This window comes from Lytechinus variegatus, chromosome 11 (assembly GCF_018143015.1).
Source record: "Lytechinus variegatus isolate NC3 chromosome 11, Lvar_3.0, whole genome shotgun sequence".
Classification (NCBI taxonomy): Eukaryota; Metazoa; Echinodermata; class Echinoidea; order Temnopleuroida; family Toxopneustidae; genus Lytechinus; species Lytechinus variegatus.
The window spans coordinates 33,799,054-33,824,902 of NC_054750.1; the positions used below are offsets into that span (position 1 = coordinate 33,799,054).

At 38.0% G+C, this 25,849-nt stretch overlaps 1 protein-coding gene across 1 annotated transcript in view; it reads left to right on the top strand.

Annotated features, from left to right (window-relative positions):
• Positions 1 to 25,849, top strand: part of LOC121423566 (glycogen debranching enzyme-like) — a 43,256-nt gene that overhangs the window by 5,775 nt on the left and 11,632 nt on the right. Inside the window, exons 3-22 of the mRNA XM_041618925.1 lie at positions 833 to 1,052; positions 2,060 to 2,612; positions 3,571 to 3,679; positions 4,274 to 4,403; positions 5,372 to 5,584; positions 6,581 to 6,725; positions 9,442 to 9,621; positions 11,435 to 11,558; positions 12,053 to 12,216; positions 12,761 to 12,862; positions 13,643 to 13,792; positions 14,916 to 15,066; positions 16,084 to 16,318; positions 17,106 to 17,371; positions 20,901 to 21,034; positions 22,175 to 22,308; positions 22,820 to 23,098; positions 23,805 to 24,030; positions 24,806 to 24,917; positions 25,590 to 25,725. Of these exons, the coding sequence (XP_041474859.1) occupies positions 833 to 1,052; positions 2,060 to 2,612; positions 3,571 to 3,679; positions 4,274 to 4,403; positions 5,372 to 5,584; positions 6,581 to 6,725; positions 9,442 to 9,621; positions 11,435 to 11,558; positions 12,053 to 12,216; positions 12,761 to 12,862; positions 13,643 to 13,792; positions 14,916 to 15,066; positions 16,084 to 16,318; positions 17,106 to 17,371; positions 20,901 to 21,034; positions 22,175 to 22,308; positions 22,820 to 23,098; positions 23,805 to 24,030; positions 24,806 to 24,917; positions 25,590 to 25,725 (3,763 nt within the window). The remainder of the gene's footprint in view (positions 1 to 832; positions 1,053 to 2,059; positions 2,613 to 3,570; positions 3,680 to 4,273; positions 4,404 to 5,371; positions 5,585 to 6,580; positions 6,726 to 9,441; positions 9,622 to 11,434; positions 11,559 to 12,052; positions 12,217 to 12,760; positions 12,863 to 13,642; positions 13,793 to 14,915; positions 15,067 to 16,083; positions 16,319 to 17,105; positions 17,372 to 20,900; positions 21,035 to 22,174; positions 22,309 to 22,819; positions 23,099 to 23,804; positions 24,031 to 24,805; positions 24,918 to 25,589; positions 25,726 to 25,849) is intronic.

Consider the following 25,849-nt stretch of genomic DNA (forward strand, 5'->3'; position numbering starts at 1 on the left):
TGAGAGACCCCACATACATGTAGTTCACTCCCCCTTTAATACTGTTATCTGTATGATGGACATTGTACTCTAGTTTAGACCATCCCTAAAGGCTTTTAATGTAAGGTTCTTCACCAATCATCTGTCAGCTTGAAAGTGCATGTACTGCTATGAATTTACCTTTATATCAACCTTATTTAATTTCAATTTGGAGGAGGACATTGCACTTCTAGTTTAACTTGTCCATCAGGAATGTAGACGAAGCTGACCTCAAGGCCACATTTTGTTGACCTTGGTCTTGGACCGAGTCACAAGAATAATCTTTGGAAAAAGGTTTTCTCCAGCAGTCTCATGACTCAGAAGTGCCGGCCTATACATGTACTGTACTACATTCCTGCTGTCAATAGGCTAGGTACATAAAAATCTTCTGCAAGCATCCGTCTTTGGGAAATAAACCTTCTATTCTGGACTTGGGTTTAACTTAAACTCAGGTTTAAATTTGTGGTTTGAGTATGGATAGCCAATTGTTACATAAATAACTAACAGTAGAGATATCATACTTCATCTCATTTGGCTCTCAAATCATTCATAATTATCTATAAAGTATACATCTATTCATCATCGATGAATCAGGAAAGAGCACAGTAAACATAAGAAATATACAACTTAATAAAAATTTGATAATTTTAGCTTCCCATACATGTACTTAAACCACAAATTTAAACCTGAGTTTAAGTTAAACCCGACTTCAGAATATGGGCCTCTGTCTCTCGAGTGTTCTGCTTGTTTTAGAAATTAATCCCATTAATATTCTTCACAACCTTAAGCTTATTAGTTTCCTCTTTGTCTGTAGGATGGACATTGCACTTCCAGCTTGGGCCGTCCCTGCAGGCTCGGAACGTAAGCGTCTTCACCAACCATCCACCCCAAGGGAAGACCTTCAATCGGAAGGAGTTCTACGAGCTTGGTTGGGAGATGGCTTCCCAGTCACAGTGTGACACGTCGGAGAGATACTGCAAGGTGGAGCTTGGGCTTGCAGGAGCGTTTCAGTACTACTTCACGATCGATAACAGGTGAGAAGGAATGACTAGGTAAATTCCTGCCACAGGGTTGTTTCACAAAGATTTAAGTACGATTTGGAGTCGCACTTAAATGCCGACGTATATGAATATGCAACGCCCAATTGATTATTGATTAGTATGGAGTGATGCATATCCTCTTTGGCATGATCTGACCAATGTGGTCATGCCTTTTATCACGCATGCAACTAGGCATTTAAAGTGTGATTCATACAGTGTACTTTGTGAACCCCCCCCCCGGCCCCATAACACAAAACTTAGTGATTGATCACAGGACGCGAGTGCTGCGGTGGGATTTGAACCCCGGACCTTGAGGTTCAAAGTCTGGAGATTTATTTACGGAGCCACAGCACCTCTTATGTGCCATGGCATGCATGATAGTCAACCCATAATCTCATTGATTAATTCGCAGTACCAATGCAATGATGAATTTAATGACCAATGTAACTTAAAATTTAAGTGTGATTTCTAGTCAAACGTAAATCTTTGTGAAACAACCCCCCTTCCTCCCCCTCCTGGGTTTTGTTTCTTAAAGCTGTTTGTAAAGTTACAAGTGACTTCACAAACAACTGGAACATGTTCTTAGTACTAAGGCAGCTGTATAGGGGTCAGAAGTCGTGCATTGAGTCATGCAGAAAAATATGAAACACCCCCCTGGGTTGAGGGCAGCTCCAAATGGATAAACTTCTTGCTGAAGGAAGTTATCTTCTTGGGTGGGATTTGAACCCATGGCCCTTTGATAAAGAGACACAAGTTACTTCCATGTAGCATATGGACTAGAAGCAGACTACTGTAGATGCACCAATAGTTCTGTTGTCACTGTCAGCATCAATGTTATTAGAGTAAATTTCATGAACGATTGCACTGTAATCACAATATATTTTTATGCATTTGGGGGTAAAGCTATGGTATGTTTACCCATTAGGATTCAGTGAATCATTTTATTAATTTATTGTTATTTACAAACAGGTGAGTAAATTATTTTTTGTATTAATCACCAGTACGAAGGAGGAAGGCTCAGGGTTCTTCTTGGTAGATCCTGTCCTGACCGTGGCTGCAGAGACGGACATCCTTCCCCTCGACTGCATCACTGCACAGACAGTACTCACCAAGAGCCTGGGACCTTTCTCATCCTGGGAAGATCGGTTGAGGGTCAGCCACGAGTCTGGATACAACGTCATCCACTTCACACCGATCCAGGAGCTCGGGGCATCCAATTCCTCCTACTCCATCAGGAACCAGCACGCCATCAACCCGTCCCTCGATTGCAACGGCAACAAGGTCACCCTTGCGGATGTCCAGGGTCTGGTTTCCAAGATGCAACATGAATGGGGTGTCCTCAGCATATGCGACGTTGTCTGGAACCACTCCTCCTTCGACAGCCCCTGGCTGAAGGAACATCCGGAGTGTGCTTACAACGTCCAGAACTCCCCGCATCTTCGGCCGGCATTCGTTGTCGATCGCATCTTTGCTCATTTCAATTCCGAGGTGATGGAGGGGAAGTGGGAGGCTGTTGGTATCCCCAAGATCATTGACAATGAGGAACAGTTACATGTAAGTCAATTGCAAGGGTTTGATAGTGGTGCAATACTCAAGTGACTGTTATCATTTCTCATGAAAGTTATCGAGCTGGTAGGATTTACATTTGTCATGATATCTTAAATAGATTCAGTTGATGGAAGATCCAAATAGTATTTAAAGTTTGCAATAAGAAGTGAACTTATAATCCTCACAAGCAAGAGGGTAGAAACAAGATGAGAATGAATCCCTTCCATCGTAGGCCCATGTCATTAAGACTTACAACTAAGGTAACTTTGCCATTAATGTAACTGCCAAAAAGACCTTGATTATCATTGGCTGCTGAGCATTATTGGTATAAAGGAGTTGCCATGATGGCAAAATAAGGATAATTGTAACTTCTGATGTAGCAGGTCCCTGGTTTAAAATTCTACTTTGATTTTGCAATATTGTCTTGCCGAAAAAAACGTTGTTTCTGTAAATACTAAAGCACAAAGAGAATTATTTCTAAATCAACATGAATAAGTTTCATGAAGGAAAGAAGAAACAAAGAGAAACAAGATTGAGGTCAAGTTGGAAATAGCCACTTTGATGTATGCACCATAGTGTGATACTAGTCTGCATGCGCAGACCCTTCAGTCTGTTTTCATAATTCACACAATGCATCATGCAGAGTCTGTAGTGAGACTATGTACTGTGGCTGACTCTACCAATGGATGCAAACAGAACTTTTGGCATCTAACCTTCACTCTAGACAAGGTATAATTGGATAAAGTGTCAAATATGAGTCTATGCTTTCAGGGGCCTGTAACACAAATCTTTAATAGCAATGATTGTAGAACATTTTTCTGTGATCGATTCCATTGGCTACAATATACAATCAATATTAGAAATCAAGCGTACGATTAATCACTAACCTTTGTGTTACGGGACCCAGACTAGTGTTACACATCCTACTTTTGTAACAATGCTTTTCCTGTAATTTCGTTCACAGAAAATAAGACACATACTAACCCATGAAGTCTTCCCTCCATTCAAGTTACAAGAGTTTTATCAATTAGATGTGGAGAAAACTTTAGAAGAATTCAGAGAAAGATGCAAAGGTAAATATGGAAGCTTTGCCATATTAACTTTAATAGCCTTACTGGCCCGAATACACAAAGGTGGTTTTGAAAACCCAAGGTTTGAGCCCATGGTTTATGCAGATTTCCTGTATAAATTACGCTTATTTTACCACGCATATGAAAATATGTCCACTGCTGATGCGTGCTTTTGTCACAGTGTGACGACTGTTGCCATGGTTATCTACGCTATTTTATTCATGGGTCCACTGTTTTTAATTTATGAGTCCACTCTTCAAACAAATCCTATAAGTTGATTTGGCAGAGTATCGTACCTCCCCATGTTGACATGTAACTTTTTATAAGTCGACTTAGCAAAATGATATATCCGCTCTTGATCAATGTATTTTTTTTTAAAGTCGACTCAACAAAATAACATACACTGTATCCCCCCATGTCGACAGGTAAGTCGACTTGGCAAAATAATATATCCTCTCTTTATTAATGTAACTTTTTATAAGTCAGCTTGGCAAAGTAACATATCTCTCTTATGTCAACGTAATAATCTCCCTTATGTCAACGTCTCAGCTGGTTCCACCCAGTATACTTACGAATTCATTTTCTATCTTTGACAAGGTTCTAAAGAGGCCACACCACAAAAGGAGAGTAAGCCATGGGAAGTTTCCATTATTCAAGATAAAAAATACAGAAGATTAGCGAGTACTATTGACATGAACAAGGCCTTGGATAACTTCAATATACAGAGGTAAGTTGAGGTACAGCCCAGCTGGAGCTGTTAGGAGGTTAGCTTGGAAACTGTCGATGAGAACATTTTTACTACACCACAGGGGCCTGTTGCATAAAACTTTTGCCATAAAAAACTCTGGCAATTTTTTTGCCAGAGTTTTTTTAATGTGTAATTTTGAATAGCATAATTTTGCTTACCAGAGTTTTTTTTATGGAAATTTTTTATGCAATGGGGCCCAGGTGTAGATTGCCCCCATCAGAAAAATAGATTTCAAAAGCATTCACAATGATGGAAGACCAAAATGCATGATATATGTGCGTGCTTGCCAGTGACGCTTGATTTCACTTGCATTGCAACAAGTTTGTTTACATTGATACGTGAATACCCGTAACATGATTGTATTAACCGATATTTATCGCTGGGTTTGGATTTTGCTGGCCATTGAGTAAAGTGTGGAGCATGTATGTTCTTTATACGCCAACCTGGCTACGGGACGGGAGTCACGGGACGTATTATGGTATAATGCTCGGTGTCCGTCTGCTGGTCCGTTAACATTTTTCTGTAACTTCAGTTTAACTTAACATAAGCTCACTTGTGTGTATGATACTAGCATGGATCCCAGGAAGCCTATTGATTTTGAGGTCAAAAGGTCAAGTCGCCACTTTCCACTTTTCTTGCTTGACCAATAACTCCATTTTCCGCTTACAGGCGGGCGTGTTATGTGCTCTCCCCAGTGGCACTCTTATTTTTGTTTATTCTTGCATGAGTGCAGGGATGAGAATCGAAATATAATCGGGTAATGATTATGACATTCTGTTTAATAAAAGACCTATATATCATGGATATATGTTTATGATATGTGCTGATTAAAGAAAAACCTTCACGTACATCCTATTGTTTGTTATCTGCTTTTATACGGATCAGGAAGTTGCTGGCCACTGAGTATTGATTTAATGATTATTGATTATTCTTTTTGCATTTCTCAGGAACGGAGTTGATGAACCTGAGGCTCGGATAGAGCAATGTTGCCAGGATCTCCGTAGCCATCTTGAACGTCTCAATGGCTTGGCTTCGAACGTGATGGGAGAGGATATACGAAACGCCATTGAGAATCTCATCAGTAATGTCCGCTATCATCATCTAGAACCAAGTGGTCCGAAGCTGGTCGAGGTCACCAAGAAAAATCCACTTGTAAATGAGTAAGTATGAGTTGTTATTTTTTTCACTGGTGGATCCAGGGGGGGGGTGCACCGCTGGCCTGTGCCCCCCTTTTTGAGAGGCACAATTACAATTTGTAATTTATTTTTTGCTTGTCAAATAATGCTTGTCATGGATGAAATACCCTTAATTTTTGGTTAAAACCTTTTTTCTCAGAAAATGTGCCCCCTCCCTTTAGAAAAATCCTGGTTCTGCCCCAGAGTTTTATGCTTGCCAAGTCTGTAGAAACTTGTCTGTAATGTCTGCTATCATTGTCTAGATCCATGTGGTTGTCAGCTGTATGTGAGAATTGAAGATTCCTTGGGAATCTTAGGATGGTTCTGTAACGGCGTTCAGGTGAAGAGGATGAGGAATGTATGAACTTTGTGATGATGATAGTGATGCTCATTTGTGGCGGTGGTGGTGTTAGTGTTGGTGGCGATGATGATGATGGTGGTGATGATGATATTGATAATGATGATGGTGATGATGATGTGATGATGATGATGATGGGTGATTGTGATGATGATGATGATTATAATGATGCTGATGATGGTGATGTTGATGTTGATGATGATGATGACGATGATGATGATGATGATGCATGGTGGTTATGATGGTGATGATGATGATGGGTGATGACGATAATGATGATTGTGGTGATGATAATGATCAATGTGGATCTTCATGATCCAAATTATGGCAGTGATGATGACAATTGTGATGATGATGATTGTCATGGTGATGTGAAAAATTTGAAGATGTTGGTAATATGTTGGTGGTGATTATGGGGGCAGTAATAATGTCAATGATAATGATGATGCTTATGGGGGTACTTAATAATGCTGTTCTGACGATGTCGATGATGACGGTGGTGAAAACATGCATGATAGTATGATGATGATTCTGATGGTAAAAGTGATCAATACTCTCCATTGCCATTATGAAAACACAAAGAACAACGGTAATTCTCACTCCTCCCTCCTCTCTCCCACCAGGTACTTTCGACATCCCGGACCGGCCACCAATGTCCGAACGGAAGAAGCGTTGATGGACTCCCCTCAGGCCCCTCATCTCATGGCTTCCAACGGATGGGTTATGGGCGATGATCCTCTGAAGAACTTTGCTGAAGCTGGCTCCAAGGTCAGTCAGTCGAGGCAGTCTTGATAGATCGCAGGCTGATCGATAGACAGTAGAGTCTGTACAATGCCAGTAATTCAGATGGTTAATTTCCAATTCGTCCAATTGCCAACTCTTCTACTATAATTTAGTCGACCATCAGTTCGTCCACTATCCACATGGTCTAATTGGCAATTCGTCCACTCACCATTTCATGTAAAAACCAGTTGGTCCTATAACCATTTAGTCCATATATATATTATTTGGTCTAATTTGACTTACTGTTACATGTACTTGTGCAAAATGAATGAAAATGAATTGGATACTAGACCAACTGGTTATGAGACGAAATGGTCATAGACGAAATGATGATTAGACAAAGTGACGATTGGACCAAATGGTTGTTAGACGAAATGTTGAAGTATGGAATGGCATTATGGCATGTGGTTAGTGGACGAGTTGGCAGTAGACGAATTTGCAATTTACCTTTCAGATGCGAATTCATTCACTTCACTATGTACATGTCTCACAAACAAAAAACAATACAAAACCAAGAATAAATCCAATAAAGTGCAAGAAGTATGAAGCTGGTTCACCCCCACCCCTCTCTTGATGCACCTTTTATCCTCTTCATAATCAGTTGCTTTTGGAATGGATTGCATAAAATGAGAGCAGCTGACAATGTAGAACAGTGATATATGAAGGTCAACTTAAATGCATACATGTACGTATATCTTCCATTCAAATACCATAATGCATATCTTTATATTAAAGGGTATAAATTAAAAAGTTGATCATGATAAGTGAATTATTTTAATAGCTTTTAAGACCTAATGTTGTATGTGTATGTATTACAGACACTGTCCCAAATTTACAAAGGTGGTTTTGAAAACCATCGGTTGAACCCATGGTACGCTATTTTTTTCAAAGTCCAATGTTTTGAACTGTGGCCTAAAAGATAAAATAGCGTACTCAACCATGGCAACAGGCGTCAAGTTGGCGCACTGACAGAAGCACACGTCAGCATTGGATATTTATTTTACGTGGAAAGTAAGCGTAATTTATACAGGAAATCTGCATAAATCATGGGATCAACCGTTTTTAAATCCACCTTTGTGAATTCAGGCCAGTGTATCAACCCCGTGGTCTATATTCAGGCATAGACCTTCAAGTTGGTTGTCTAAATTTTGCCCCATTGAATGGGTTTGGCCAGATTAGCCTTACACCTGTGACAGTCACCCTTATCCTCTCCCTCCACTTTGCAGAAATCAGTGTAACTGACATCCTCAAACCAATCCTACTTCCCTCCTATATTATTCCATCTTCCATGTCTTCTTTTTGTTAAGGTATGAAAATTACACTTTGATCTGATCTTATTTGCTGCAATGAGAAACTTAGTCACAAATCAGATTATTCTTTCTGTTGCAATGCTGGCAATCCAGCATTTTGATATTTGATTTACTTCATTTGATTTTATTCAAACTCATGTTAAGAGTGTTGTCACAAGTAGCATTTATCTTTAAAGCTTTGAGTTTATTCAAGCTCATGTTAAGAGTGTTGTCACAACTAGCATTTATCTTTAAAGCTTTAAAGACAGACTTTAAATCTGGTATTTCATTTTTTTGTCTCACCTGCGAAGCAGAGTGAGACTATAGGCGCCGCTTTTCCGACGGCGGCGGCGGCGTCAACATCAAATCTTAACCTGAGGTTAAGTTTTTGAAATGACATCATAACTTAGAAAGTATATGGACCTAGTTCATGAAACTTGGCCATAAGGTTAATCAAGTATTACTGAACATCCTATTAGAGTTTCATGTCACATGACCAAGGTCAAAGGTCATTTAGGGTCAATGAACTTAGACCATGTTGGAGGAATCAACATCGAAATCTTAACCTGAGGTTAAGTTTTTGAAATGTCATCATAACTTGGAAAATATATAGACCTAGTTCATGAAACTTGGACATAAGGTTAATCAAGTATCACTGAACATCCTGCATGAGTTTCACGTCACATGACCAAGGTCAAAAGTCATTTAGGGTCAATGAACTTTGGCCGAATTGGGGATATCTGTTGAATTCCCATCATAACTTTGAAAGTTTATGGATCTGATTCATGAAACTTGGACATAATAGTAATGAAGCATCACTGAATATTTTGTGCAAGTTTCAGGTCTCTTGATTAAGGTCAAAGGTCATTTAGGGTCAATGAACTTTGGCCGAATCGGGGGTATCTGTTGAATTACCATCATAACTTTGAAAGTTTATTAGTCTAGTTCATTAAACTTTGACATATGAGTAATCAAATATCACTGAACATCCTGTGCACGTTTCAGGTCACATGACCAAGGTCAAAGGTCAATGAACTTTGGCCGAATTGGGTGTATCTGTTGAATTACCATCATAACTTTGAAAGTTTATGGATCTGATTCATGAAACTTGTACATAAGAGTAATCAAGTATCACTGAACATCCTGTGCGAGTTTCAGGTCACATGATCAAGGTCAAAGGTCATGTAAGGTCAATGAACTTTGGCTATGTTAGGGTTTTTTGTTGAATAACCATCATATCTCTGTAAGTTTATTGGTCTCGTTCATAAAAAGTGGACATAAGAGTAACCATGTATCACTGAACATCTTGTGTGAGTTAGAGTAGTATCAAAGTCAGCACTGCTGCTATATTGAACCGCGTGATGCAGGTGAGACGGCCAGAGGCATTCCACTTGTTTTTAATTGTTACTTAGGTATACCTAAGAAGAGAGCTCCTCAACTGGGGCGACAGCATCAAACTACGATACGGTAAAAGCCCTGAAGATTGTCCGTTTCTATGGCAACACATGCTAGAGTACACAAAGAACGTTGTTTCTGTGTTTCACGGTGTCCGTATTGATAACTGTCACAGCACTCCCATCCATGTTGCAGAGGTAAGCAGTAACTATTTTATTGTTAGGTTCATGATGAATTTGGTTGTCATGGTGATGATTAAAGAATTTTGTATACCGTGGGGAGGGGTAAAAAGTTGAAATGTTATATAGAAAAGGGCATCAGCAGTGTGCAATTTGTGTGTTTCATAATGCATGCACATGTTGTGTTGTCTTAAGCTCATGTCAAACCTGAGAGATTAATTAGATTGATCCAATCAATCGTAACTCTATGGAAATCCGTCAGTGTCATAAATTTTTCTGCAGGAATTTGTAAACAAAGAGAAGTACAGTAAATTATTTAAGAAAACAATTCATGCATGAATATACATCATAGTTAGAAAATATTTTGAAAAAACATGCATAATAGATGATGACATTGCTGACCGTCCATGGTTGCGATGATCGCATCCAACGACGTTATTGCGATTGATCGAATCAATCGCAACTCTTTGTAAGATGGGCCCATGATGTGAAGGATATAGAATACGTGATGATGTCACAAAAACTTATGATGTATGGCATAATCAGCGGTTTTTGTCTCACCTGCGAAGCAAAGTGAGACTAGGCGCCGCTTTTCCGACGGCGGCGGCGACGGCGACGGCGGCGTCAACATCAAATCTTAACCTGAGGTTAAGTTTTTGAAATGACGTCATAACTTAGAAAGTATATGGACCTAGTTAATAAAACTTGGCCATAAGGTTAATCAAGTATTACTGAACATCCAGAGTTTCATGTCACATGTCCAAGGTCAAAGGTCATTTAGGGTCAATGAACTTAGACCATGTTGGAGGAATCAACATCGAAATCTTAACCTGAGGTTAAGTTTTTGAAATGTCATCATAACTTAGAAAATATATGGACCTAGTTCATGAAACTTGGACATAAGGTTAATCAAGTATCACTGAACATCCTGCATGAGTTTCACGTCACATGACCAAGGTCAAAGGTCATTTAGGGTCAATGAACTTTGGCCGAATTGGGGATATCTGTTGAATTCCCATCATAACTTTGAAAGTTTATGGATCTGATTCATGAAACTTGGACATAATAGTAATCAAGCATCACTGAAAATTTTGTGCGCGTTTCAGGTCACATGACCAAGGTCAAAGGTCAATGAACTTTGGCCGAATTGGGTGTATCTGTTGAATTACCATCATAACTTTGAAAGTTTATGGATCTGATTCATGAAACTTGTACATAAGAGTAATCAAGTATCACTGAACATCCTGTTCGAGTTTCAGGTCACATGATCAAGGTCAAAGGTCATGTAAGGTCAATGAACTTTGGCCATGTTGGGGTTTTTTGTTGAATAACCATCATATCTCTGTAAGTTTATTGGTCTAGTTCATAAAAAAGGGAAATAAGAGTAACCATGTATCACTGAACATCTTGTGCGAGTTAGAGTAGTATTCAAAGTGAGCACTGCTGCTATATTGAACCGTGTGATGCAGGTGAGACGGCCAGAGGCATTCCACTTGTTAAACTATTTCAAGGAGCATGATGGTAAACTCCCTACAACAAAAAAAATCAATTCATGGGGGCCCCAAGATGCTGCTGTAGTAAGATATACTTATCCTCATTGAAATCTGTGTAAATTGGCTATTTTTGCTTGGAACCAAACTAATTCATGTCAAATTTCATGTGTGGAGGGTTTTTTTTTTAATCATGCTCTACTAAAATGTATTTATTAAAATGCTGAAATGCACAAAAACAAAATTGATGACACCACACTTTTGTTCCATAGAATATACATGTAGGATATTGACATTTTCATTTGGTGCTGAAATATCTTGTTTTCCAACTTCTTGTTCAGTATTTCTTGGATGAAGGGCGTAAGATTCGGCCAGATTTGTATGTGATGGCTGAGTTGTTCACCGCATCGGAACACATTGATAACATGTTCATCAACAGGTTAGGAATATCATCTCTCATAAGAGGTTAGTTCAAACGCCTTGATTTTTATTGGATTTTGATGAAGATGATAGCAATGATGATGGTAATAACGTTGATGATGAAGATTGTGATTATGATGATGATGACTGATGGTGATTGTAATAATGATGACAGTGATGATGATGATAGTGATTATGATGATGATGATAATGATGACGATGATGATGATGGTGATAATGATGATGATGTGGATGATGATGATTGTGGTGGTGATGATGATGATGATGAAGATGATAGTGATGATGATGGTGATGATAGTAGTAGTGGTGGCGGTGATGATGGTGATTGTGATGATGATAGTGATTTTGATGATGATGGTAGCGGTGGTGGTAGTGGTGGTTGTGATAGTGGTAGTTGCGATAGTGGTGATGATGGAAGTGTAGGTTGCATGAATGATAACAATGATGAGGATCATGATTACCACGATTATGTTGGTTTGTAATTGACCTACTATCATCTTTATCCTCCCCCATCCCAGAGGCCATGAGTGCATACGATTCACACGAAGAAGGTCGTCTGGTCTACCGATATGGAGGGGAACCTGTTGGTTCATTTCTCCAACCTGCAGTACGCCCTCTAGAGCCAAGTATAGCCCACGCCCTATTCATGGATGTAACCCATGACAACCCGTCACCCGTTCAGGTAACAAATTGGCAGTCATTTTAGTTCCCTACAATCCCTGTTTTAAGTTGTGGTTATTGTTTTTAGAAATTCCACAGATTATTTCATCTCTCTTTCTTTGTCTATATTCTTCACTGCATAAAGACCCCCAGGCAGTGATATGCACAATTAAACACTTGAATTATTATTATGTTGAATAAGGAGGATTATGTTGAGCTAAATGGTGTGATAGTGCTCAACTATGAATGAATGATTATTTTTCTTAAGCTATATTTATATTGATTTTTTTTCTTTTAATTACTTTACTTGAACCAAAATTTTGTTTTGAAGTTTGTGTTTGGCCATTGTATCTGATATTTCGAGTAGTTTCTTATGTACTTAATAATTTTTCACATTATATTGATTGTCATAATTCTGTTTTGGTTTGATTTTTGTTATTAAACAATCAATTCTTTTGTATATCATTTTCATGAGTCACAGATTTAATTAAGAACAGCTGTAAGGCTGAAATAGAAATAGGTAATTAAATGAACCTCAACTCTCGTCTCCTATTGATATTTGGCAGGTCCGATCAGTGTATGATCTTTTACCCAGTGCTGCCCTGGTTTCAATGGCAAGCTGTGCAATAGGATCCACTCGGGGATACGATGAACTTGTGTATGAACAGGTAAATTCAATCATATAATTAATCCTAAAATAGGTGTTCAATTTTATGAAATAATAATTTTACATGTTTTTGTGATAGATAGTAAAAATCAAGCTGCAAAGAAAAACTAGTGCCTGAAAATCATTATTAATGGTAAAAGAAAGTAGCTGCAGCAAACGATTATTTCATGAGAAAGTCCTTTAAATAAAGGTTAATTGCCACAATATTATCACAGATCTAGATCTAGTACATTGAAATAGAATTATTTTTGTGAGATCATGAAATCTTAGCTATAAACCTGTAATTTCTGATGATCACTAACACAAAAAAGCATATGTGGAACAGTTTATTATTTATTAATATTTTTCGGAAAAATACCCGACATAAAATGGAATTCTGTGCTCATTTTGCTTATTTCTCAGCAATTATACATTTTTGTTCCAGAGTCATTTGAACTATATTTTTTATTTGTACATAGAAACACTTGGGTGGTAATTTCATTGGATTCTGTTCAAATTAATTTTGAGATCGTTACCACAACTGTTATTTATCTTGAAATGAATTAAAAAATAAAGGGACTGGACTAATCCAGTTTAGGCTCTGTTTACCATAGTGAACTCTAAATGGGAGATTTCAAATATGCCTAACAAGAGCTAATTTATGCACTGACATGGCAACAAACCTTGCTCATTGCAGCATATTTCATTGATGTTGCTTTTTTTCTTCTTACAAATATGGCCGTTTTAAGTGAGAGTACTCTGAAGTCCAATTTGTCTCCCTTGGTTTCATTTCTTTCCTCAGATCCACGTTGTGAATGAAAAGCGATTTTACACTTCTTGGAACGAGAATCCCAAGGATAGTTCGGAGGTCAACTTTGAAAATGGTATCATCGCTGCCAAGAGGGCTTTGAATGAACTTCATCAGACCCTAGGAGATCAAGGATATACTCAGGTAAGCTTTAGGCGGGATAGCTCAATCGATAGAGGGGGTTTCAGATTCCGGCGACCGAGGTTCGATTCCCACTTGGTGCGCTAGTGCCCTTTGGTAAGGCATTAATCCTCATCACCAGGTCCATCGAAGAGGACCTTAAGCAGTTGGTCCTCTGGTTGCTTGCTTACAAGCATTCATGCTTTCTTAGCAGGTAAAAAAAAATCACAATTTTCCATCTTATAATGAGGATGCTTTCCAGGGAGTGGAGATGGTGCACTTAATGTGTAGAACAGTGATGGAACCATTTACCAGGGTAATGATAATTACATGTAAAGTTCTAGTCAGTCAGTTTAGAAAAAAATGTGCAGGCATCATGAGTCTAGAAATGCCATCGACTTTAAAGGTCAAGTCCACCTCAGAAAAATGTTGATTTGAATCAATAGAGAAAAATTAGACAAGCACAATGCTGAAAATTTCATCAAATTCGGATGTAAGATAAGAAAGTTATGACATTTCAAAGTTTTGCTTATTTTCAACAAAATAGTTATATGAACGAGCCAGTTACATCCAAATGAGAGAGTCGATGATGTCACTCACTCACTATTTCTTTTGTTTTTATTGTTAGAATCATACAATATTTCCATTTTTACGAATTTGACAATTAGGACCTCCTTGCCTGAAGCACAAAATGTTAAAATAATGGAATTCCACGTGTTTAGGGAGAAAATCAAAATATTTCATATTTCATATAATAAAATACAAAAGAAATAGTGAGTGAGTGATGTCATCAACTCTCTAATTTGGATGTAACTGGCTCGTTCATATAACTATTTTGTTGAAAATAAGCGAAACTTTAAAATGCCATAACTCTTTTATTTTACATCCAATTTTGATGAAATTTTCATTGTTGTGCTTGTTGAATTTTTCTCTTTTTATTCAAATCAAGTTTTTGTTGGGGTGGACTTGTCCTTTAACTGCCTTTAAAAAAAAAAATAAATAAATTGCATGCCCCTAATATGCGCATTCCATTGGTCGAAAATCAAATTGTGTTTGATTTATTTTTAGTTGCCTTTGATCGCAACTCATTATGCAACGGGCCCCTAGGTAAGGTAACCACTATTCCAATTCTTCTCCCCCCTCTCAGGTGTACGTAGATCAGGTGGATGAGAACATTGTAGCTGTCACACGTCACTGCCCAATATCACATCTTTCTGTCATCCTTGTCGCCCGGACGGCTTTCAAACATCCTCACAATGCAAAGTACACAGGCCATATACCACCGCTGTGCATACCTGGTAAGACCCATTGTTAAAGGTCAAGTCCACCCTAGGAAAATGTCGATTTGAATGGATAGAGAAAAATCAAACGAACATAACACTGAACATTTCATCAAAATCAGATGTAAAATAAGAAAGTTATGGTATTTTTAAGTTTTGCTTATTTTTCACAAAACAGTTATATGCACAACTCAGTGATATGCAAATGAGAGAGTTGATGATGTCACTCACTCACTATTACATGTAAATGTTTTGTGAAATTAAAGCAAAACTTTAATGTCACAACTTTCTTATTTAACAACCAATTTTGATGAAATTTTCAGTGTTGTGTTTGATGAATTTTTCTCCTTTTATTCAAACCAACTTTTTATTGGGGTGGACTTGTCCTTTGAGAATGAAACTTGTAGAAAAATGTCAGTTTCTATCCAAGATCAGTCTTGCAAAACACATGCTAAACACTGAAAATGTTTGATGGGCAAATTTTCACTTGTGCATGGTTTGTTTTAATAGAAAATGTTCTTTCATCCACAATCATGAAAACTTGTTACTTGGTAAGGTTTTGCTGGTGAGGTGGCAATCTTTGTAGTAGCTTGCATCGTTTCTGGAGCGGCACTACGAAGCATTGGAATGAGATTGAACATAGAGGAGAGAGGGTATTGTCCTTAGTCTGTAAACATGGGGGGGGGTTCTGTTCTGCTCAATTGTGTTTCATTGAGTCTGCTTTGATTTTTATGATTTTCTCTGTATAAGTTTTCATTATATTTTGGGGTTTTCAAAGACTATTCTTTTGGAATTTTGTGAATTCTGTTTTCTATATTGTATAAATTACATGTAGGGGACTATATAAGCGCTTTGTAATATATATAGCGGCGCTGTATATGATATCATTACAAGGCTGGGCTTCGTGATATAACATTCTAATAATAGCTTGGCATGCTGGGAGATCAGTTCTCGGAACTGAAGCGGCTACCCTGGGCGATTATGCCGATAATGCTGTTATTATTATTATTATTATTCTTTCTCACATCTGTTCAGGTTCTGTGGAAGAGATCATTTTAGAGGCAAGGCTGGTGGAGCAGGAGAGGGAGAGTGCCCCGTCCTCCTCCACACACATCACCGGACTCTCAAACTATGGTGTCCAGATGCAGACCCACGTCACACTCCTCAACAGTGAGGTGTGTGAGCTTCTGCAGCATGGTAGTCAGGCACAGGCTTCTCTTCAGGAAATAGACTTTATCAACTTCCCACCAGGCAGTGTCATTGCTTTCAAGTGAGTCTGTAGAGAACAAAAGATCTGGATAACTTGCAAATTTGTCCACTGCCAACTCGTCCACTCACCACACGGTCTATCTTAATTTAGTCTAATGCCATTCTGTTCATGAACACTTTTGTCTAACAACCATTTGGTCCAATCATCACTTCGTCTAGTCACCAGTTTGTCTATGACCGTCACGTCCCATAACCAGTTGGTCTAATATCTATTTTATTTTCATTCCTTTCTTCCAATTAATTTTAGTCCAATTAGACCAAATGGTATATGAACTTAATGTCTGTTGGACCAATTGATAGATGAAATGGTGAGTGGAGAAATGGTAATTAGACCATGTGGATAGTGGACAAACTGATAGTAGATCAAATGATAGTAGACGAGTTGGCAATTGGACGAATTGGAAATAAACCCAAGATCGGGAGATAGGGGAGAGTGTCACAAACCACTTTGGTCTCAGCCAATCAGATCCAAGGACTTGAAGCTGGTTTTATCGATAATCAGCGATATTATCAACTATTTGCTTCATGAAATGCTCTGGAGGGAGGAGGAGGGGTTCCATCTACATTTACTGTCTGAAAAGTTGTTGATATCATATACAATCATCCATGGTTTTGACCGGCTGACAACCGCAGATGACTTTAATTGTGGTAACTATCTGATAATGACAATTTGTCAGTGCTGACAACTTTCGAATCTTATTCAGATATAGAAAATATGGCACTGGCTTATTTAAAAACATTGCCATAAGAAGTTATTCAGTGGTGTTACTGACTTTTCTATTTTTCAGAGTTGTCCCCCACCCGTCTGCTCGAGCAGCTCTCTCTTCCCTCCGGTCCTGCATCGCTCAGTTTGGCTACCGTGTGCGAACCCTCAGTGGTTCCAGTCCCATGGCGTCCAACAACTCCAGCTTCCATACCCTGGCACAGAAGCTCTCCCTGACGGATATGAACCATGTCCTCTACAGGTGTGATAACGAGGAAAGGGATGATGGGAAGGGGTCGGCGACCTACGACATCCCAAACTTTGGCAAGCTTGTCTACTGCGGATTGCAAGGTATATTTGCATTTGGGCAATACCATAAAACAATCCTTTTTGTTCGTCCCACTCCCTATTTTTGTTTCATGAAAATGTTCTTTTTGTTATTTTCACTGACTATTTTGCTTTCAACCAATCAAGTACAAGGATTTTCAGTAGCTTATAACAACAGTTAGTAACAATCATTGATTATATTTTTTGTATAACACTCCCAGGAGGTTTAAAGAGAGTTTGACAGTTCTCTAAATCTCATTTTTATTTTGGCATATGATATACATGTACATGTACCTTGCGCTAAGAAATGCCAAACTTTGGTGAAATTGATTACAATGATTAAGAAACTTCACATGCTATGTCATCGCTCGGTGATTAAACTTTTAAAATAAATAGTTTTAAGGACAACTCAGAAAAAGCTTGATTTTAGAGTTGTGATCTAGCCTGCTTCATTTACCAAGGTGTAGTTGTGTATGGCAGTGAGTCCAAACTTCACGCGTGTCCATACTTCCCGGACAGTCATTATCTTAAAAACCAGCCAATATCCTTAAAATCTGACACCATCAACATGAAAAGCGACCCCAAATTATCCTTTGGTGTAAGTTTCTTAAGGATGAGTTCAGTATTCATGAAAATGTTGACAAAAGATCGGCAAATTTGTCACTGTTAGCGCCCGTTTTGAAAAAATCTAATATTCTCAACAAGCATTATGATATCACCATTTTGCAAGCAGAAATCATCAAAACTGTGAGTTAAAAGTGGTACTAACCGATTCTATAGCATTTTGCCGTCAATCTGATATAAACATGTCACTTTTTTAGTTTGAGTTTTTGTTTAAATGTCCACATAAACTTCGGTCTGCGAAGTTAGGTCACACTTTTACAGAACGGTTTTCAAGCACAGCGCGCATTTGCCGATCGGAATAGAATTTTGAGATCCCGAAACCAGCGAAACCTTATGACCTACTGTACATTTTTGTCCATGATTTTATAGTTTAGGATCTTGCCGTTGTCACATGAAAATAACTATACTTTGCAAATTCACTCATCAAAGATAAACAAAAAAAACTAACAGACTCAAAAGATCTATGTTCTATCACCAATACTGATGTAATTATTCATAAGTCTTGTCTTGCTACCCTTTTCTTCTCAATACACCAGATTACAAACAAACATCAATCCAAAGTTTGTTTTACTATTCTTCTATGACTTTATAATATACCAGAGTACAAACCTAAAAAAAAATATATAACAATAAACTGATTTACGAAATGAACCTTTTTAAACTTGAAAAAGGAACCGCATTATAACTCTCACAAACTAAGATGGATTTATAGTCTCTCAAAATGACACCGCTCAAAATCGTTCCAAATGTTTCATAGTTGTGTCACTCTCTCAATTGATCAAATGTCATACGTCACCGCTTGAAGATTTGACGTTGAGAATCCTTTATGTAGTTAAGACGAAGCTGTGTCGTGATGATCGTACATGACTCCTGAGTGCTGAGTTTACTGGTAGTTGGATCAGAGTTGGATGGGGTGTGTCTCCTGCCCCAGACTACGTGCCATCTAAAAATAGATTTCATAAACAATTTCTACTATGCGGTTCTTGATTAACTAATAATCTATCTAAAATGGTTCACACAAATAATGCAGTTCATCTTTAATACTCTCATATTTGTATCCATTCTTACAAAGTTCTTCTATCTTAAGACTTCCAAGATTCTGACTTAAAGTGACACATTGTTCAAAGTTCAAAGATAAGACTTTACTCAATATAATTACTTAATTAATACATTTCAATTAAAGCTTTATCGTGACCTGTTTTATTGTCACACTTAGAAACATACACATTTATTTAATTACTTCCAAATCTCAAGATAATTATGAGAATTAACTCACCGTTGGTGCTCTTTATAAATGCTTGAGAAAATTCATCGTAATGAAGAATTTGCCTGTCATTACAATTGCAGGTCTTTCCTTTTGCCTTGAAATCACTTGAAAATAAACTCTTGAAATTAATAACTCATGTAGAGAAACTCATGTCGAAAAAAAGTCAAAGAGGCCCTTGGAAAAGGTACCTGTCTCCTCTATAGGCTAGGTGTGTCTGTCTCAAAAATCCTTACTACTTGCCCAGTGCAAGGAGCATGATTAAATTTAATTTGTATTTAACCACCTGGATATTTCCTTCAAACAATGCCCATCCTGGGCTGAATAAAACTAAGAATTTACTTTGAAAAGCCTTTCCTCGGCTGAAAGAAATGAGGTATGTATTCAAACTAGCTCCAATATTGTAGACAAACCACTTTCACACTATAAAGATTAACCTTGGTCACACCTAGTGCACACATGTCATAATGTGAAGACCCTTTCACACTCGAAATTTAATCTCTTCTTTATCTCCTATTACTCATCTTCACACACACCCCTATACAACACCACACGATGGCACTTCTACTTTCCTCCTGTATCCATAGAAACAAAATAAGTGAATACAATCTCACTTCCACTGTGACAGCTGTCAATGTGGTAACTATTTCTTGAATTGGTTTTGTATATTTTATGAATATTTTTGAAAAGTCAGCGAAGTTTGGACATCCCATCATACAGGAATGAGTTTGCCACTATAACCACATTTCTGAGGGTTTATTTCCAATTTGTCAAATTACCAACTTGTCTACTATCATTTGGTTTACCATCAGTTCGTCCACTGTCTACATGGTGTAGTTGTCATTTCTTCCATTCACCATTTCCTCTAATAACCAGTTGGTCCAATAGAAATTTAGTCTATATACCATTTGGGTCTAAGTGGACTAAGTATTAATTGGGCAAAATGAATGAAAATAAAAAAGAGATTAAACCAACTGGTTATGAGACGAAATGGTCATAGACGAACCAGTGCTTAGACAAAGTGATGATTGGACCAAATGGTGGTAAGACAAAGGTTGATGGACGGAATGGCATTAGACTAAATGAAGGCAGACCATGTGGGGAGTGGACAAGTTGGTAATAAACGAATCGGCAATTTACGATTTCTAAGATACAGCTTTTTTTAGCTGCCCTCAACATTTTCAAATATTTAGATACAACGTTTTAACACCCAGTGATGATACTCCAGTCACGTGAATGTCTTTGGCCAAAATTCACAAAGGTGGTTTTGAAAACCCACGGTTGAGTCCACGGTTTATGCAGAGTTACTATATAAATTACGCTTAATTTAGTACGTATGAAAAATGTCCAATCCTGATGCGTGCTTTTGTCACAGTGCGCCAAATTGACGCCAGTTGCCGTGGTTATCAACGCTATTTTATTCATGAGTCCACTCTTCAAACAGTGGACTCATAAATAAAATAGCGTTTCTAACCATGGTAACAGGCATCAATTTGGCGCACTGACAAAAGCGCGCATCAGCATTGGACATGTTTTATTCATGCGCCCGATACGCAGTAAATTATGCGTAATTTATACAGGAAATTTGCATAAACCATGGACTCAACCGTGGGTTTTCAAAACCACGTTTGTGAATTTGGGCCTTTGTGTTTCTCTTTCTTGTAGGGTTCATGTCATTGCTAGTAGATATCAGAAGTAAGAACGACCTGGGCCATCCTATGTGTGAAAACCTGAGGCAAGGTGACTGGATGCCAGGCTATGTGGCTAACAGACTCAAGTTAAACCCTGCTACTAAACAGGTAGAACTTAACCATAAACCAAGGAGCAAGTTCCTTGCATAAACATACTGGAAATATGTGATTCCTGCACTAAGTTGTGGTATGACAGAATTCTTTAGTTAAAAGGTTCACAACTTAACCAATTAATCAGAAGCGAAGAGGTGGAAAAGAGTGACTTCATGAGATTTGGTAAATGTATCTTACACGAAACCATAAGGCCATCAAAATTGTACTTTTTTCTGATATTGAACACAGCTTTTTCAGAGTTGTCAATGCCAGTTTACTAATAATACTGATAAATAATATTCCACTTTATATGAATTCAGATATTTTTATTGTCCATAATGCAATCAGGTATAAATGGAGATTCAACTTGTTTGCACAAAATAATTTGAAATATCACGATACACACAAAGTTTACACTATGCATATCTGTAAACATTGTCAAATGAATGAACAAAGATAAGAAAAATTAAGATAAAGGCAGGAGAGGGGGGGTAATATAATTTTAAGTATGACTATTAAATGTATGGATTGAAACATGAACAAAAGAATTTACGAACCATGAGGTTCTGCAGGGAAGAGATCCAAGACGTTTTTCCTGATCTCATCAAATTATATTTATGGAGAGCATGGTTCTCGTTGGTCAGGATCACTTTAGCTTTTCTAGTAGTATGTAGTTTGGAGTACATCAAAACGAAACTTATGTTTTACTGTACATGTATATTGAATTACCCTGATCAAGAATTCATGGTTTCCCCGTACACAATAAGTCATTGTGTCAGTGCAGGAACGCCTTTTGCACCACACCTTCCGTGCACCTCACCGGTGCAGAAACGCCCTCACGCAATATCCTCATGTGCGCTACTAACTGTGTTTCTGCGCGCGTGCAATGCAAGTAAGTGTGGTGCTAAGGGCGTTCCTGCAACGACACGAAATGCTCCTTTTCCACTCCGTGGGGAACATTCCATCAAAGAGTTTTCAAATCGTTAGACGTACCACATAGACTTTCATTTCTTACCCCTTCATTGGTGGAGACTGGCGATGTGTCTATTGACGTCTTGCCAAAGGATTATAGGCTACTAATGGCACATGTACATGACTCTTCCTCTTTGCGGTCAAATCCATAACTATTTAAATGTGTTTTTTTCTTTGTTTCAGCTTGGTTTATGGTTTGAGAAAGCATTCACACCACTCACTCAGATCCCACGCTACCTCATACCGTGCTATTTTGATGCCATCATGGTTGGAGCTTACACGGTCATCCTCGACTTGGCCTGGAAGAAAATGAGCTCGTAAGAAAGACTCATATTTAGTCTTAATGAGTTGTTGATATTCACCTCTGGCTTTCCTGATATATGATTGTATTATTCCTGTTTTGTCTTGTTTTTGTCTCACCTGCATAGCAGAATGAGACTGTAGGCGCCGCTTTTCCGACGGCGGCGGCGGCTTCAACACCAAATTTTAACCTGAGGTTAAGTTTTTGAAATGACAGCATAACTTAGAAAGTATATGGACCTAGTTCATTTGTCAATGAATGTAGTATTTTATCATTATATGAATGGTGTTTTTAGTGAATAATTATTTAATAGTAGTTTTCAAAGTCAGCACTGCTGCACATGCAGCGTCTTTTATAACAGCATTTCCACATTCTACATTGTTTTATCTTTGCTGAAAGTGGAGATTTAGCAAAGAAAATTTATGTGGAAAGACATGACTCCGATATCTCACCAACTTTTGGCCAACTTCTTGACCTCTAACAAATTTGACTAATACATATAAGTGCCTCTTGTCTCTTTAATATAGATTTGTATTAGACGGATCCTCCTTCGTTCGATCCCTCGCTCTTGGCTCGGTACAGATGTGTGGTATTGTGAAAACCTCTCCCCTGCCTGTCATGTCGCCGTCACTAGAGGGCGTACCGACAGGTCTGGACGAGGAGACCGGGAAGTACGTGCAGAGGGCGTCAACCATGTCGGCAGGGCTCCCTCATTTCTCCAGTGGTTTCATGCGATGCTGGGGAAGGGATACGTTCATCGCACTCCCGGGATTGCTACTCGTCACAGGAAGGGCTGATGAGGCAAAGTAAGTTAAGTCAATTTACCGGACACATGATTTTTTTTACCGACGCATGATTTATTACTGGATGCATGAAAATTCCAAAATGTAATGCAGACCCTTTGATAACCTTGGACAACATAAATATGTATGCCTAACTTGATAATATGTTGGCACAAAGGCATTATTATATCCAAAATGCCAGATACAGCTTTGCATTGACTAGATCTATAGTATCTATGACTAGTATGAGGCAGCCTCAGACCTCCAATAGCTGTGTGTGTATGCCCGGGCCGCACCGGGGGCCAGGCTGCCTTGGCCTGCAGTGGAGAATTGGCTGTGCACAGCCAGCCCAGGGCAGTAGATCTAACGTTAGATCATACGTGTGGACTTCTAAACTAACGAGTATGCAGGCAGTTTTAATCCCTATAACAATTACGGTACCGTATTTGTACTTACAGATCATTTTGCATTCTTTATTTGATTCATTTTGCCTTGATCGAAAATTCAGAATTTTGTCTTTTTGCAATTTGACGTAAACAAGCGTAACAGTACGTCATACGCGATGACAATGACCTTTTCGGACGATAGCTTGTTTACAGTGGATATCGTTTAGATTATCGGGATATCATGCATGCAGCTCTCAACCAATCAGATTGCAGGAATTTTCTCATCCATTTTATAATATCGGTTAATACATGTACATCTTCCTCCCATTTTCCTTGCACCGCAGACACCTGATTCTTGCCTTTGCCGGCACCCTGCGTCATGGGCTCATCCCAAACCTCCTGGGAGGCGGGGACCACGCCCGGTTTAACTGCAGGGATGCGGTCTGGTTCTGGCTCTACTGCATCCAGCTCTATACCAAGACAGTCAAGGATGGCATCTCCATCCTGGAAGCCCCCATCTCAAGGATCTTCCCTTCGGACGATGCCGACCCACACCCTCCTGGCTTTGTGGTGAGTACGAATAGTTCCTAGTTTGTTATGAAAATATGACAGGAATGCAGTTCAAACAGTATGAATTCAGAGCTGAAAAAAGGAAAAGAATAAAAAAGAGCTATTTTGCACCATACCTTGTAATATTGTATGTAAACATGTATGCTGACTCTAACTCCTGTGCACTTGTATTGCTTGATATTTGTGTATATGTTCTAGAGTGACAATTTTTATTGAACTTCCTCAGGAGTTTTGGCACTTGTTGACCTAATGATCATGAAATGTTTACTCTCAATCACCAAATTCATGAACACAATACCTGTTTTAATTATTGTTTCACTTATGGCCTGTTCAACTAATAATATAATGAAATCTGTATGACAGAGTTTCCCTATAATATGGAACTCCACCCTTAAAGATGTAATTGAAAGTGAGTTAGTTGATTCCTTCAAAAAAATATTGAAGCAGTTTCTTTATCTGAAGTACATGTATGCATTGTCATTTCTATCTTGTAAATTGTTATTTTTCCCCCTTTGTCTCTGTTGATAAACTTTGAAGCAATAGCAGCCAGGAGAGGGGACTACATTAAAACTATCCTGAAATATATTCTTACAAAATAGTGTCACAAAATATAAAATATTGAAAATGATAACTCGGGAAGTATGGAAAATCATTTATGGCTTGGCTTGTTAATAATTTCTCATATTTTGTATTGTGTATACTTTTAAGTGAGAATGTAGTAAATGCGTGTTGAATTGAATTTATAGACCTTATAAAAAAATGTTTTGTTTTATAGGACCAACCACTGAGTGAAGTAATACAAGAAGCAATGCAGAGACATGCTGAGGGAGTGAGCTATAGAGAGAGGCATGCTGGGCAAGGGCTAGACAGGAATATGACAGATCAAGGTATATACGATGGTGGAGTGAGTGATAGATGGATAGATGACTCAATGAATGATTAATTATTGATTGAATAATTTGCAAATGATTGATTTACTTATTCATTAATCGATAAATGTTTGACTTATTTTTTTTCTTATGTTTTAACTTGGTTATTAAAAGCCAATCTTAAACTTTTGTAAATCCTTCCTGCCCAAAAAAATGTTTGTACCTTTACCAAATTGTCAGTGCATTATATAAATGATTACTTGTATTTGAAAATTGGTATGAAGCAAATGATTTGATATTAAAAAAAAAGTTTTCAGTGGACATGTTTTACGATTTTATATTAAATTACATCCCAACAAAAATGAATAGCATTTTTAAAACTCTATTTTTCATAATACCATTTTGCTAGCATGGATTGGACAAACAACATAATTTTTGCTTGAAGCTGATATTGTAAGATCCTCTTTTCAAGATAAATGTATACATTGTAGGGAGAGGAGGCTGAATATAAACTGTGAAATTCAAATTTTCACAGAGAATCAACAGATGTTTAAAAAGATTTAACATTTGCTACACTTTTGTAGTTTTAAAATCATAGATGATCATCTGCATTATTTAAATTTTACCAAAGTTTAAGACAAATTTAGATTTCTCAGACAACTTCTATTTCCTCTACATTTTCTTTCATAGGGTTCAATGTAACGCATGGTGTGGATCATAATACTGGCTTTCCGTTCGGAGGAAGTGAGTGGAATTGTGGGACATGGATGGACAAGGTTGGAGATTCTGAGCTTGGAGGCAACAGAGGGATTCCTGCTACTCCCAGGTGAGTCAACAATGTCTTTAATAAATTTTAAATCAAACCTTTAAAAAATTGCACTGGAAAATCATTATGTGCTTTGAAAAGGGAAAAGGAAAGTGACTGGAAACATCATCCAAATTTTATTTCC